Consider the following 15,581-nt stretch of genomic DNA (forward strand, 5'->3'; position numbering starts at 1 on the left):
AAAGGCCCCTCTAAAATGTGCACTTTTGTCACAACACAATGTCACAGATGTCTCAAGTTTTAAGGGAGCGTGCAACTTGCATGCTGACTGCAGGAATGTCCACCAGAGTGATTTCCAGATAATTGAATGTTTATTTCTCTACCATAAACTACCTCCAATGTCATTTTAGAGATGACCGCAGACCATTTGTATGGCGTCGTGTGGGTGAGCAGGTTGCTGATGTCAACATTGTGAACAGAGTGCCCCATGATGGCAGTGGGGTTATGGTATGGGCAGGTATAAGCTACGGGCAAAGAACAGAATTGCATTTTATCGATGGCAATTTGAATGCACAGAAATACTGTGATGAGATCCTAATTTATTTAAATTCACTGATTTCCTCAAATGATCTGTAACTCAGTAAAAATCTTGAAAATTGTTGCATTTATATGTTTGTTCAGTATCCTAATTTAGCTGGCAGGACGGCATCTTTTCACCATGTTAGATAGCTAGCAAATACAAAATGTTCTCATATGGGAGTTTATTAATTCACTCATTACTACGCAGGGCTTTGAGATGCATTATAGCCAGGGCTGGGTTTCTCAAAAGCATAACGTTAATCTTTCGTCTATTTAGTTTGAATGGAATTAAGATGATCTTATGCTTTTGAGAAACCTAGACCAGAACGTTAAGCTAAATTTGCTAAAATAGCTAGCCCAACGTTAATTCAGTGCCAAGTGACAGCGTTTACCGTTCGACCCTGGCTGTAGCCAGCTAGCTAACGTTACCCAACATTAATATTATTGTAATGTTAGTAGTTAACTTAGCTAACACACCAGCAGCAACAAATGTATGATATCCAGCAGATCTATCGTATAGTTAACTTATACAGCTAAGTCATTCAAATTGTTCATGATGGAGGTGCTCAACTTTGATCATTTCAAGAACGTGTCAAAACTGAATTAACTAAAGTTAGCTAGCCTAGCTAGTTAGCTACCTAATGTTAGCCACATACACAGCAGCTAACCATCCAGGCAATAACACAATTATATTACAGAGCTAGGTTGTATGCCACGAAATTACTTTCCAGCAGCTATCGTTAAAAAAAAGTTTAGCTAGATGTGTTCTACATTTTAATTTCAATGCACAACTTTGTATTGAACTAACATCAGTTCCCAAGATGGCGTAGCAGTGCAGATGTGTTTTGTTCGTCCTCTCATGTACTTTTGTATTTTTCGTCCTTTTTTGTATATATTTCGATTTTTATTTTCAATCTCTTTCCATTTTAACTCAATTATACCTTCCGGTAACCTGCCTCACCCAATGTGATACAGAACCGCTATTATTTTTTATTTTTATAGCAAGAGCCACCTAGCCATCAGAAGCTAACCAGCTAATTTAGCTACAAGCTATTTAGTCATTGTTAGCCACTGCTAGTGGCCTTTACCTTCTGCACAGATACCAGCCCTTTTTTAGCTTGGATAATACTCGCCAGCCTACCAGTATCGGACTGTCTCTCCACTACAACGCCGGATTCCTGCCGTAATCCCTGGACCATTACTCCTGATCTTCACAGCTAGCTAGCACCCACCGAGTTACCCAGTACCGAAGCTATCCCTGAGGCCCACCTCCCGGCCTACTCAGTTGTTCACCCCAACCCCAGCCAAACACGGCTTGAACCCACTACTCCACCGGATCCTTTCCGTAAGCTCTGGACCTTGGCACCGGATCACCGCTGCTACCGAGTGGCTATAGTGGCTAATGCCCCATGCCCTGAAGCTAGCACCGGGTAGCCGTGAGCCAGGCGCATCCCCCGGCTAGCAAACTAAATTACTACATCTACAATACCTCTTTCGCCATCTGGCTTGGATCCTTTGTCAACACGGCGCCCCGCCGCACCACCACGACTGGTCTGCCGACGAATACTCCATCCGCTGTGCCTCCAACCGGCCTCCGTCGGACGTCAGAGCAGACGCTTCTACTAGCCCCGGGCTACTAACTTTAAACGCCGTGTCGCACGCGTGCTAGCGTAGTAGCGACTACTCCGCGGCCTCCCTGTTCCATCAACCACTGCCCCCTGGACCCTATGATCACTTGGCTACATAGCTGATGCCTGCTGGACTGTCCATTAATCACGGTACTCCATTCTGTTTAATATTTCTTTATCTGTCGGCCCCAGCCGCGAACTCAGGCTGTGTGTGTGTAGTTAACCGACCCTCTCTGTCCAGTCATCGCCATTTTACCTGTTGTTGTTGTTGTTGTTGTTGTTGTTTTAGCTGATCAGCTGTTGTCTCACCTGTTGTTGTCTAGCTAGCTCTCCCAATCAACACCTGTGATTACTTTATGCCTCGCTGTATGTCTCTCTCAAATGTCAATATGCCTTGTATACTGTTGCTTAGGTTAGTTATTGTTTAAGTTTACAATGGAGCCCCTAGTTCCACTCATCATACCTCTGTTACTTCCTTTGTCCCACCTCCCACACATGCGATGACCTCACCCATTATAACCAGCATGTCCAGAGATACAGCCTCTCTTATGATCACTCAGTACCTGGGCTTACCTCCACTGTACCCGCACCCCGCTGTACCCGCACCCCACCATACCCCTGTGTGCACATTATGCCCTGAATCTATTCTACCACGCCCAGAAATCCACTCCTTTTATTCTTTGTCCCCAATGCACTAGGCGACCAGTTTTGTTAGCCTTTAGCCGTACCCTCATCCTGTTCCTCGGGTGATGTGGAGGTAAACCCAGGCCCTGCATGTCCCCAGGCACCTTCATTTGTTGACTTCTGTGATTGAAAAAGCCTTGGTTTCATGCATGTCATCATCAGAAGCCTCCTCCCTAAGTTTGTTTTACTCAGTGCTTTAGCACACTCCGCCAACCCTGATGTCCTTGCCATGTCTGAATCCTGGCTTATGAAGGCCACCAAAAATTCGGAGATTTCCATACCCAACTACAACATTTTTCGTCAAGATAGAACTGCCAAAGGGGGAGGAGTTGCAATCTACTGCAGAGATAGCTTGCAGAGTTCTGTCATACTTTCCAGGTCTGTGCCCAAACAGTTCGAACTTCTCATTTTAAAATTAATCTCTCAAGAAATAAGTCTCTCACTGTTGCCGCCTGCTATCGACCCCCCTACGCTCCCAGCTGTGCCCTGGACACCATTTGTGAATTGATCGCCCTCCATCTAGCCTCAGAGTTCGTTCTGTTAGGTGACCTAAACTGGGATATGCTTAACACCCCGGCAGTCCTACAATTTAAGCTAGATGCCCTCAATCTCACACAAATCATCAAGGAACCCACCAGGTACAACCCCAAATCCGTAAACATGGGCACCCTCATAGACGTTATTCTGACCAACTTGCCCTTCAAATACACCTCCGCTGTTTTCAATCAGGATCTCAGCGATCACTGCCTCATTACCTGTATCCGCTATGGGTCCGCGGTCAAATGACTACCCATCATCACTGTCAAACGCTCCCTAAAACACTTCTGCGAGCAGGCCTTTCTAATCGACCTGGCCTGGGTATCCTGGAAGGATATTGACCTCATCCCGTCAGTCGAGGATGCCTGGTCATTCTTTAAAAGTAATTTCCTCACATTTACATTTACATTACATTTAAGTCATTTAGCAGACGCTCTTATCCAGAGCGACTTACAAATTGGTGCATTCACCTTATGATATCCAGTGGAACAACCACATTACAATAGTGCATCTAAATCTTTTAAGGGGGGGGGGTTAGAAGGATTACTTTATCCTATCCTAGGTATTCCTTAAAGAGGTGGGGTTTCAGGTGTCTCCGGAAGGTGGTGATTGACTCCGCTGTCCTGGCGTCGTGAGGGAGCTTGTTCCACCATTGGGGTGCCAGAGCAGCGAACAGTTTTGACTGGGCTGAGCGGGAACTGTGCTTCCTCAGAGGTAGGGGGGCCAGCAGGCCAGTGGTGGATGAACGCAGTGCCCTTGTTTGGGTGTAGGGCCTGATCAGAGCCTGAAGGTATGGAGGTGCCGTTCCCTTCACAGCTCCGTAGGCAATCACCATGGTCTTGTAGCGGATGCGAGCTTCAACTGGAAGCCAGTGGAGAGAGCGGAGGAGCGGGGTGACGTGAGAGAGAACTTGGGAAGGTTGAACACCAGACGGGCTGCGGCGTTCTGGATGAGTTGTAGGGGTTTAATGGCACAGGCAGGAAGCCCAGCCAACAGCGAGTTGCAGTAATCCAGACGGGAGATGACAAGTGCCTGGATTAGGACCTGCGCCGCTTCCTGTGTGAGGCAGGGTCGTACTCTGCGAATGTTGTAGAGCATGAACCTACAGGATCGGGTCACCGCCTTGATGTTAGTGGAGAACGACAGGGTGTTGTCCAGGATCACGCCAAGGTTCTTAGCACTCTGGGAGGAGGACACAAGGGAGTTGTCAACCGTGATGGCGAGATCATGGAACGGGCAGTCCTTCCCTGGGAGGAAGAGCAGCTCCGTCTTGCCGAGGTTCAGCTTGAGTTGGTGATCCGTCATCCACACTGATATGTCTGACAGACATGCAGAGATGCGATTCGCCGCCTGGTTATCAGAAGGGGGAAAGGAGAAGATTAATTGTGTGTCGTCTGCATAGCAATGATAGGAGAGACCATGTGAGGATATGACAGAGCCAAGTGACTTGGTGTATAGCGAGAATAGGAGAGGGCCTAGAACAGAGCCCTGGGGGACACCAGTGGTGAGAGCGCATGGTGCGGAGACAGATTCTCGCCACGCCACCTGGTAGGAGCGACCTGTCAGGTAGGACGCAATCCAAGCGTGGGCCGCGCCGGAGATGCCCAACTCGGAGAGGGTGGAGAGGAGGATCTGATGGTTCACAGTATCAAAGGCAGCAGATAGGTCTAGAAGGATGAGAGCAGAGGAGAGAGAGTTAGCTTTAGCAGTGCGGAGAGCCTCCGTGACACAGAGAAGAGCAGTCTCAGTTGAATGCCCAGTCTTGAAACCTGACTGATTAGGATCAAGAAGGTCATTCTGAGAGAGATAGCAGGAGAGCTGGCCAAGGACGGCACGTTCAAGAGTTTGAGAGAAAAGAAAGAAGGGATACTGGTCTGTAGTTGTTGACATCGGAGGGATCGAGTGTAGGTTTTTTCAGAAGGGGTGCAACTCTCGCTCTCTTGAAGACGGAAGGGACGTAGCCAGCGGTCAAGGATGAGTTGATGAGCGAGGTGAGGAAGGGGAGAAGGTCTCCGGAAATGGTCTGGAGAAGAGAGGAAGGGATAGGGTCAAGTGGGCAGGTTGTTGGGCGGCCGGCCGTCACAAGACGCGAGATTTCATCTGGAGAGAGAGGGGAGAAAGAGGTCAAAGCACAGGGTAGGGCAGTGTGAGCAGGACCAGCGGTGTCGTTTGACTTCGCAAACGAGGATCGGATATCGTCAACCTTCTTTTCAAAATGGTTGACGAAGTCATCCGCAGAGAGGGAGGAGGGGGGGGAGGGGGAGGAGGATTCAGGAGGGAGGAGAAGGTAGCAAAGAGCTTCCTAGGGTTAGAGGCAGATGCTTGGAATTTAGAGTGGTAGAAAGTGGCTTTAGCAGCAGAGACAGAAGAGGAGAATGTAGAGAGGAGGGAGTGAAAGGATGCCAGGTCCGCAGGGAGGCGAGTTTTCCTCCATTTCCGCTCGGCTGCCCGGAGCCCTGTTCTGTGAGCTCGTAGTGAGTCGTCGAGCCACGGAGCAGGAGGGGAGGACCGAGCCGGCCTGGAGGATAGGGGACAGAGACCATCTTAGATATGCATGCCCCGCTCAAAAAAATGCAGAACTAAGAACAGATATAGCCCTTGGTTCACTCCAGACCTGACTGCCCTTGACCAGCACAAAAACATCCTGTGGCGGACTGCAATAGCATCGAATAGTCCCCGTGATATGCTACTGTTCAGGGAAATCAGGAACCAATACACGCAGTCAGTCAGGAAACAAAGGCTACCTTTTTTAACTCCAAAAAGTTTTGGGACACTGTAAAGTCCATGGAGAACAAGAGCACCTCCTCCAGGCTGCCCACTGCACTGAGGCTAAATCCATGATAATCGAAAATTTCAATAAGCATTTCTCAACGGCTGGCCATGACTTCCTCCTGGCTACTCCAACCCCAGCCAACAGCTCCGCCCCCCCGCAGCTACTCGCCCAAGCCTCCCCAGCGTCTCCTTCACCCAAATCCAGATAGCAGATGTTCTGAAAGAGCTGCAAAACCTGGACCCGTACAAATCAGCTGGGTTAGACAATCTGGACCCTCCCTTTCTAAAACTATCCGCTGCCATTGTTGCAACCCCTATTACCAGTCTGTTCAACCTCTCTTTTGTATCGTCCGAGATCCCTAAAGATTGGAAAGCTGCCACGGTCATCCCCCTCTTCAAAGGGGGTGACACCCTAGACCCAAACTGTTACAGACCTATTTCCATCCTGCCTTGCCTATCTAAAGTCTTCGAAAGCCAAGTTAATAAACAGATCACTGACCATTTCGAATCCCACCGTACCTTCTCCGCTGTGCAATCCGGTTTCCGAGCCGGTCACGGGTGCACCTCAGCCACGTTCAAGGTACTAAATGATATCATAACCGCCATCGATAAAAGACAGTACTGTGCAGCCGTCTTCATCGACCTGGCCAAGGCTTTCGACTCTTGTCAATCACCGTATTCTTATCGGCAGACTCAATAGTCTTGGTTTTTCTAACAACTGCCTCGCCTGGTTCACCAACTACTTTGCAGACAGAGTTCAGTGTGTCAAATCGGAGGGCATGTTGTCCGGACCTCTGGCAGTCTCTATGGGGGTACCACTGGGTTCAATTCTCGGGCCGACTCGTTTCTCTGTATATATCAATGATGTCGCTCTTGCTGCGGGCGATTCCCTGATCCACCTCTACGCAGACAACACCATTCTGTATACTTCTGGCCCTTCCTTGGACACTGTGCTAACTAACCTCCAGACGAGCTTCAATGCCATACAACACTCCTTCCGTGGCCTCCAACTGCTCTTAAACACTAGTAAAAACCAAATGCATGCTTTTCAACCGTTCGCTGCCCGCACCCGCCCGCCCGCCTAGCATCACCACCCTGGACGGTTCTGACCTGGAATATGTGGACCACTACAAATACCTAGGTGTCTGGCTAGACTGTAAACGCTCCTTCCAGACTCATATTAAACATCTCCAATCCAAAATCAAATCGGCTTTCTATTTCGCAACAAAGCCTCCTTCACTCACGCCGCCAAACTTACCCTAGTAAAACTGACTATCCTACCGATCCTCGACTTCGGCGATGTCATCTACAAAATAGCTTCCAATACTCTGCTGAGCAAACTGGATGCAGTCTATCACAGTGCCATCCGTTTTGTTACCAAATCACCTTTTACCACCCACCACTGCGACCTGTATGCTCTAGTCGGCTGGCCCTCGCTACATATTCGTCGCCAGACCCACTGGCTCCAGGTCATCTGTAAGACTATGCTTGGTAAAGCTCCACCTTATCTCAGTTCACTGGTCACGATAACAACACCCACCCGTAGCACACGTTCCAGCAGGTATGTCTCACTGATCATCCCCAAAGCCAACACCTCATTTGGCCGCCTTTCATTCCAGTTCTCTGCTGCCAGTGACTGGAACGAATTGCAAAAAAAATCGCTGAAGTTGGAGACTTTTATTTCCCTCACCAACTTTAAACATCAGCTATCTGAGCAGCTAACCGATCGCTGCAGCTGTATATAGCCCATCTGTACATTGCCCACCCAATCTACCTACCTCATCCCCATACTGTTTTTATTTTATTTACCTTTCTGCTCTTTTGCACACCAGTATCTCCACATGCACATCCGCTCATGTATCACTCCAGTGTTAATCTGCTAAATTGTAATTATTTGCTCCTATGGCCTATTTATTGCCTACCTCCTCACGCCATTTGCACACACTGTATATAGACTTTCTTTTTTCTACTGTATCACTGACTTGTTTATTGTGTTATTGGCTTGTTTGTTTACCCCATGTGTAACTCTGTGTTGTTGTCTGTGTCACACTGCTTTTCTTTATCTTGGCCAGGTCACAGTTGTGAATGAGAACTTGTTCTCAACTTGCCTACCTGGTTAAATAAAGGTGAAATAAAAATAACATTTAAAAAATTTGCTAGCTACAGCACATCATCAGGCAGCTTATCTGCCATCAACGATGGAGATGTTATGCTAAAATATAATTAACGATATTGTCCAGTAGCTGTCATAAAATGTATACCCTAAATGATTTACCACAGAGCTGTTAAATTTTGAAGGCAAAACTTTTCCCGAAAACAAAGGTTGGCACATGGCAGATGTCTCTGTAGTAGATGCTGCCTAATACCCAACAGGCAAAACGCATTTGGTTAAATATGTAAATGACCTGTAAGCGGTTATACAGAACATTTCTGTTGGGAAAATGCAGAAGATTGTCCATTAAAATGACGGATATTTATTCCAGTGAATGTTTGTGTGTTTCCCCCACAGACCGGACCCACTGGCTTGTTTTAGGCAAAAACAAAGACATCAAAGGCCTTCTCACATTGGAGGCCACAGCTTATGCCCTGTTGGCCCTGGTGAAGGCCGGTGCCTTTGAGGAGGCTGGTCCCATCGTCAGATGGCTCAACAGGCAGGGGTTTAAAGGTGGAGATTACTCATACACTCAGGTACAGCCAGACCGACCCATGTAAGAAGTAACATCAAACATCCAACCAGGGCAAACAAGCTGGCTAACTAACCTTGGCTAAGTAGGGCTAATGTCAATATCATATCATTTGAAACAGGCTGCTTCGAGGTCATACAACATTATAACACAATATTGGAAATATGATGTGTGTTGGAGAAAGCTGCATTTAGGATACAGCAAATACAACACTCAAAACTCAAGAGCCACATATGAAACTTTGTATACTTCCTTACCCCCTGCTTCTGTTTCTTCCAAAATAGGCCACTATCATGGTGTTCCAGGCTGTGGCAGAATACATGACGAAAGCAGGAAAAGTAAAAGACATTGATCTGAATGTGGACATTGATATCGCAGGGAGATCTCAAGTCATCAAGTGGTCATTTAGTAAGGGTAACGCCTTACTCACACGCACCGACAAGGTAAGGACGTATGCACACATAAGCCCCTTTGTAACACGTTAGAAGTGCAGACCTATTGTCAATGAGCGCAGAACAACACAATCTAGTCAAACTATTGGGTCACCTGAATCCCCCCTCTCGGTCAAAATGTTGCGGGTGTGAAAATGGTTACCAGAGGAAAGGAGCAAGGCAACCTGCATCACAGAGGGGGAAGGAGAAATGTGTGTTAAAGGAAGCAAAATTAGACAATAGTTGATCACAGCGAGATGGAAGAAGGACTACAACAGTTTGGGTAGGGATGTATGCTATGTTGTCTGTTAGGCAGATCTTAAATTAAAGTTTTTATTCTGTATAGGTCAAGCTGCAGGAGAACTTCACAGTAACAGCCAAAGGAGCTGGTCAGGGGCAATTATTGGTAAGAAGCATGCCACTTTTTCTTACAATGCCTTAATTCCAGGAGAGAAACTGGCATTTAGTCTGCCGACAAATGGGCAATGACCCAACATTTAATGGGGGCGGGGGCTATCCCTCTGCCCATCCTTCCTTACCCCAAATCTAGCCTCAGGTACCCAGGCTTTGCTCAAGTCAACAGTACCCTGTTTTCTTTCCACACAATAGTGCACACACAATGCACTGGATTTAAATTAGTCTAATTAGTGTGAAGACAATATTTGATAACATTCAAATAAAATGAGTACCTCAGGCTAACCAAGTAACACCAACCCTCTCCTTGCCTATCCGTGTCAAGGTTACAACCTTATACTATGCCATGCCCAAGGAGAAGAACCAAGACTGCAAAAACTTTGTGCTTAATGTGGAACTAATAAAACAGGATACAGGTAGGCTACTTGTCATGGCTATTGTATTTGAACTTGTTTCCACTCAACAGTGATAATTCAAGTTTTGTTTGTTTTGTTTTATTTAATTGAAATGGGTAGAAGCTAATAGTGGCAGATTTACGTTCTGTGGTTGTTGATATCGGCAAGACTGAAGTTGCTCCACCGTGTATGATGATGTTATATTGCTAAATCTACAGTGCCTTGCGAAAGTATTCGGCCCCCTTGAACTTTGACCTTTTGCCACATTTCAGGCTTCAAACATAAAGATATAAAACTGTAATTTTTTGTGAAGAATCAACAACAAGTGGGACACAATCATGAAGTGGAACGAAATTTATTGGATATTTCAAACTTTTTTAACAAATAAAAAACTGAAAAATTGGGCGTGCAAAATTATTCAGCCCCCTTAAGTTAATACTTTGTAGCGCCACCTTTTGCTGCGATTACAGCTGTAAGTCGCTTGGGGTATGTCTATCAGTTTTGCACATCGAGAGACTGAAATTTTTGCCCATTCCTCCTTGCAAAACAGCTCGAGCTCAGTGAGGTAGGATGGAGAGCGTTTGTGAACAGCAGTTTTCAGTTCTTTCCACAGATTCTCGATTGGATTCAGGTCTGGACTTTGACTTGGCCATTCTAACACCTGGATATGTTTATTTGTGAACCATTCCATTGTAGATTTTGCTTTATGTTTTGGATCATTGTTTTGTTGGAAGACAAATCTCCGTCCCAGTCTCAGGTCTTTTGCAGACTCCATCAGGTTTTCTTCCAGAATGGTCCTGTATTTGGCTCCATCCATCTTCCCATCAATTTTAACCATCTTCCCTGCCCCTGCTGAAGAAAAGCAGGCCCAAACCATGATGCTGCCACCACCATGTTTGACAGTGGGGATGGTGTGTTCAGGGTGATGAGCTGTGTTGCTTTTACGCCAAACATAACGTTTTGCATTGTTGCCAAAAAGTTCGATTTTGGTTTCATCTGACCAGAGCACCTTCTTCCACATGTTTGGTGTGTCTCCCAGGTGGCTAGTGGCAAACTTTAAATGACACTTTATGGATATCTTTAAGAAATGTCTTTCTTCTTGCCACTCTTCCATAAAGGCCAGATTTGTGCAGTATACGACTGATTGTTGTCCTATGGACAGAGTCTCCCACCTCAGCTGTAGATCTCTGCAGTTCATCCAGAGTGATCATGGGCCTCTTGGCTGCATCTCTGATCAGTCTTCTCCTTGTATGAGCTGAAAGTTTAAAGGGACGGCCGGGTCTTCGTAGATTTGCAGTGGTCTGATACTCCTTCCATTTCAATATTATCGCTTGCACAGTGCTCCTTGGGATGTTTAAAGCTTGGGAAATCTTTTTGTATCCAAATCCGGCTTTAAACTTCTCCACAACAGTATCTCGGACCTGCCTGGTGTGTTCCTTGTTCTTCATGATGCTCTCTGCGCTTTAAACGGACCTCTGAGACTATCACAGAGCAGGTGCATTTATACGGAGACTTGATTACACACAGGTGGATTCTATTTATCATCATTAGTCATTTAGGTCAACATTGGATCATTCAGAGATCCTCACTGAACTTCTGGAGAGAGTTTGCTGCACTGAAAGTAAAGGGGCTGAATACTTTTGCACGGCCAATTTTTCTGTTTTTTATTTGTTAAAAAAGTTTGAAATATCCAATAAATTTCGTTCCACTTCATAATTGTGTCCCACTTGTTGTTGATTCTTCACAAAAAATTACAGTTTTATATCTTTATGTTTGAAGCCTGAAATGTGGCAAAAGTTCGAAAAGTTCAAGGGGGCCGAATACTTTCGCAAGGCACTGTACCTTCAAAATGACATTTCTTGTTTTTAAGTTTCACTCAAAGAAGCTACAGAGACGTATAAGCTCTACATTGACGTGTTGTAAGTAAAAGAAAAGCCTGATTACTCGGGGTATACTGTAATCACCATCATACCTTGCCATAGGCCAATACTGTTATATCTGATTCTTATCTAGTGAGGAATAGAAAATACTTGCAAAAATGAAATCAGTTAAAATCAAGTCTTGCTTATGGACACTCCCATTCTCTTCTAAGGTTTAACTCTGACAGAAATGCCACCATGACGATTTTAGACATCGGCTTGCTGACTGGCTTTGTAGTTGACTTTGAGGATCTGAAACAGGTGAGTGATCAATGTTGATATAGCAGATGGCTTATGGTGCATCGCTACTGCCTTTCTGAGACCTAGAAGTACTGTTGCCCTGGCCTGGATCCAGAAAACGCATTGGCATGTACTGGGTCAGTAGTATTGACTAGAGGTCGACCATTTATGATTTTTCAACGGCGATACTGATATCGATTATTGGAGGACCATAAAAAGCCGATACCGATTAATCGGACGATTTTTATTCATATATTTGTAATAATGATAATTACAACAATACTGAATGAACACTTTTATTTTAACTTAATATAATACATAAATAAAATCAATTTAGTCTCAAATAAATAATGAAACATGTTAAATTTGGTTTAAATAATGCAAAAACAAAGTGTTGGAGAAGAAAGTAAAAGTGCAATATGTGCCATGTAAAAAAGCTAACGTTTAAGTTCCTTGCTCAGAACATGAGAACATATGAAAGCTGGTGGTTCCTTTTAACATGAGTCTTCAATATTCCCAGTTAAGAAGTTTTAGGTTGTAGTTATTATAGGAATTAAAGGACTATTTCTCTCTATACCATTTGTATTTCATGTACCTTTGACCCTTTGGATGTTCTTATAGGCACTATAGTATCGCCAGCCTAATCTCGGGAGTTGATAGGCTTGAAGTCATAAACAGCGCTGTGCTTCAAGCATTGCGAAGAGCTGCTGGCAAACGCAGGAAAGTGCTGTTTGAATGAATTCTTACGAGCCTGCTGCTGCCTACCACCGCTCAGTCAGACTGCTCTATCAAATCATAGACTTAATTAATATGGTCAAATCCGGAAACTCATTTCGAAAAACAAAACGTTTATTCTTTCAGTGAAATACGGAACCGTTCCGTATTTTATCTAACACAGGTGGCATCCCTAAGTCTAAATATTGCTGTTACATTGCACAACCTTCAATGTTATGTCATAATTATGTAAAATTCTGGCAAATTAATTACGGTCTTTGTTAGGAGGACAGTTCGCAACAAGACAGGCGGCCCAAACTGCTGCACATACCCCGACTCTGCTTGCACTGAACGCAAGAGAAGTGACACAATTTCACTAGTTAATATTGCCTGCTAACATTAATTTATTTTAACTAAATATGCAGGTTTAAAAAAATATACTTGTGTATTGATTTTAAGAAAGGCATTGATGTTTATGGTTAGGTACATTGGTGCAACAATTGTGCTTTTTTCGCGAATGCGCATTTGTTAAATCATCACCCGTTTGGCGAAGTAGGCTGTGATTCGATGATGAATTAACAGGCACCGCATTGATTATATTCAATGCAGGACAAGCTAGTTAAACTAGTAATATCATCAACCATGTGTAGTTAATCACTAGTTATGTTAAAACTGATTGTTTTTTATAAGATAAGTTTAATGCTAGCTAGCAACTTACCTTGGCTCCTTGCTGCACTCACGTAACAGGTTGTCAGCCTGCCACGCAGTCTCCTCGTGGATTGCAATGTAATCGGCCATAATCAGCATCCAAAAATGCTGATTACCGATTGTTATTAAAACGTGAAATCGGCGCTAATTAAATCGGCCATGCCGATTAAATCGGTTCGACCTCTTGTGTTGACTGTGCTTCTTGCAGATCTCCTAGAATGCCTGGAGTCGAGGCTGTTTCTCCAGAACCAATTTTTAACTGGACGAGTTGCTCACACTGGTGAGGTTAGCATAGGGCTAACGTGTGCCAGGTTATCTGATGGGACCAACTACAATGTAGCATTCTATCACATGAAACTATATAAACAATTTTAATTGGCTGATGCTTAAACTTAACATTGAACTGAAACTTTTTCGAATGTTCTACGTATTTCCATTTCACACAATATAAACATGAGCTATAAATACAGATGAGAGGAGAGGAGCTATATGAGAGGAGGCTGGTGGGAGGAGCTATAGGAGTATGGGCTCATTGTAATGGCTAGAATGGAATACATGGAACTGAGTAAAACACATCAAACATATGGAAACCACGTTTGACTTTGCTCCTCCTACCAGCATCCTCTGATACAGATAGAAACAACTGAGTGTGGCAGAATATGGCCAAAATGCATAAAACTGTTAAACATTACATTCACCAGATTATATAAACCATTAAATGGTGTCTATAGTCTTCTGCAACCATAGTGTCTGCAATAAAGTCCCTTTGTAGCAGACAACCATACCGCCTGCACTAAAGTCCCTTTGTAGCAGACAACCATACCGCCTGCACTAAAGTCCCTTTGTAGCAGTTAAGTGCTTACTCTTATAGTTTTCCATTAAAATGGTCAAAAATACAATTATTATTTTTTCCATTTTAGCAAAGTATCATCTCCCAAGCAATAATTTTGCTAGGACTGTCTGGGAGTGGTCTGGGCGAGCGGCCTAATTGGAGGGGCCTAATAGGATGTAACCTGAAAACTAGCTGTTATTGGCAGTGGTTTGGAACTCTCTTTACTATTGGTCTATTAACTTATACACCTGGTGATGGCACCAGGCAAGCCAAAACTCCACCCATGCAAAACCTCCTGATTATCAATTTGTTTCACACTTTTACAGTATTAGTTTCAGCTGTTTTACTATAGAATACAAAACACAGGAAACTGGATTTTGATTGCACTGGGCCTTTACAAATGTGATTACACCTTTGACAGAATTGTTAGAGGATATTATAACATGTTATTTTTATATACATGCTTTTACATACCTGTAGTAGTCGATAACCGGACACAAAGGTTACTGTGTTCGGAGTTCTGTCGCATTCTTTATTCTGAAGAATCTCGTGTCTGGCCAAAGCCTCTTCCATCCCTACTACCGCTACAGCTGTGGTCACCAACCGGTCGATCACCGAACATGTATGTAAAAAAAACCAACGATAAAGCCTTGTGTTCCTATTTTTTTTATTAGTCTCGGGGTGTTGGTGGTAGATGCAGCCATTTCAGCTGCCCTGCGCGCCGGGTAGGCAAACTGTTGCCATGTCATGTGGCCTGGGGAGGAAATCAAGTGCACTATGCTGCTGCTGGCCAATCAGATTGCTCAGATGACCGAGTCTGCAATAATGTAGCAGGCATAAAAGAAAGCTACGGCAAAATTGATACTGTGAGATTTCAAAACGTTTAAAACCATGACTAGAGAGAAACTGTCAACGAATACAGCAAAGAGCTGCTGTTTTTATGAGTGAGTTCATGTTTAAGTTCAGCACTGTCAACACTTTGTATTAAATACTTCTATAAGCCATAAAATGCGCGTTCTTCCTATTTCCACTCAGCGCTACAACAAGCAGTGCAGCAGTAATGAATGAGGAGGAAAGTGTATCTATAGGCTGACGTTGTTGTTATTATTAGCGGCTTGGGTATTTTTTAATATCAAGGAATATTTCACTGTCTCTGTTTATAGGAGTAACAACATGAATTCGTGCATGAGGCATGATTAATGCGGTGCGACTCGAGTTTTGCCATCAGCTGGAAGACGGTGTCCCTTTTTGGTCAGTGTCAGTGGAGGAAAGGGAGAGCGGAGGG

At 44.5% G+C, this 15,581-nt stretch overlaps 1 protein-coding gene across 1 annotated transcript in view; it reads left to right on the top strand.

Moving 5' to 3' along the window:
• LOC106586139 (complement C3) overlaps positions 1-15,581 on the top strand; it is a 53,702-nt gene that overhangs the window by 33,355 nt on the left and 4,766 nt on the right. The window contains 6 exon segments of the mRNA XM_014173034.2: positions 8,469-8,647; positions 8,928-9,086; positions 9,421-9,480; positions 9,814-9,904; positions 11,754-11,802; positions 11,976-12,063. Coding sequence (XP_014028509.2) covers positions 8,469-8,647; positions 8,928-9,086; positions 9,421-9,480; positions 9,814-9,904; positions 11,754-11,802; positions 11,976-12,063 — 626 coding nt within the window.

The sequence above is a fragment of the Salmo salar genome, chromosome ssa02, assembly GCF_905237065.1.
Source record: "Salmo salar chromosome ssa02, Ssal_v3.1, whole genome shotgun sequence".
Classification (NCBI taxonomy): domain Eukaryota; kingdom Metazoa; phylum Chordata; class Actinopteri; order Salmoniformes; family Salmonidae; genus Salmo; species Salmo salar.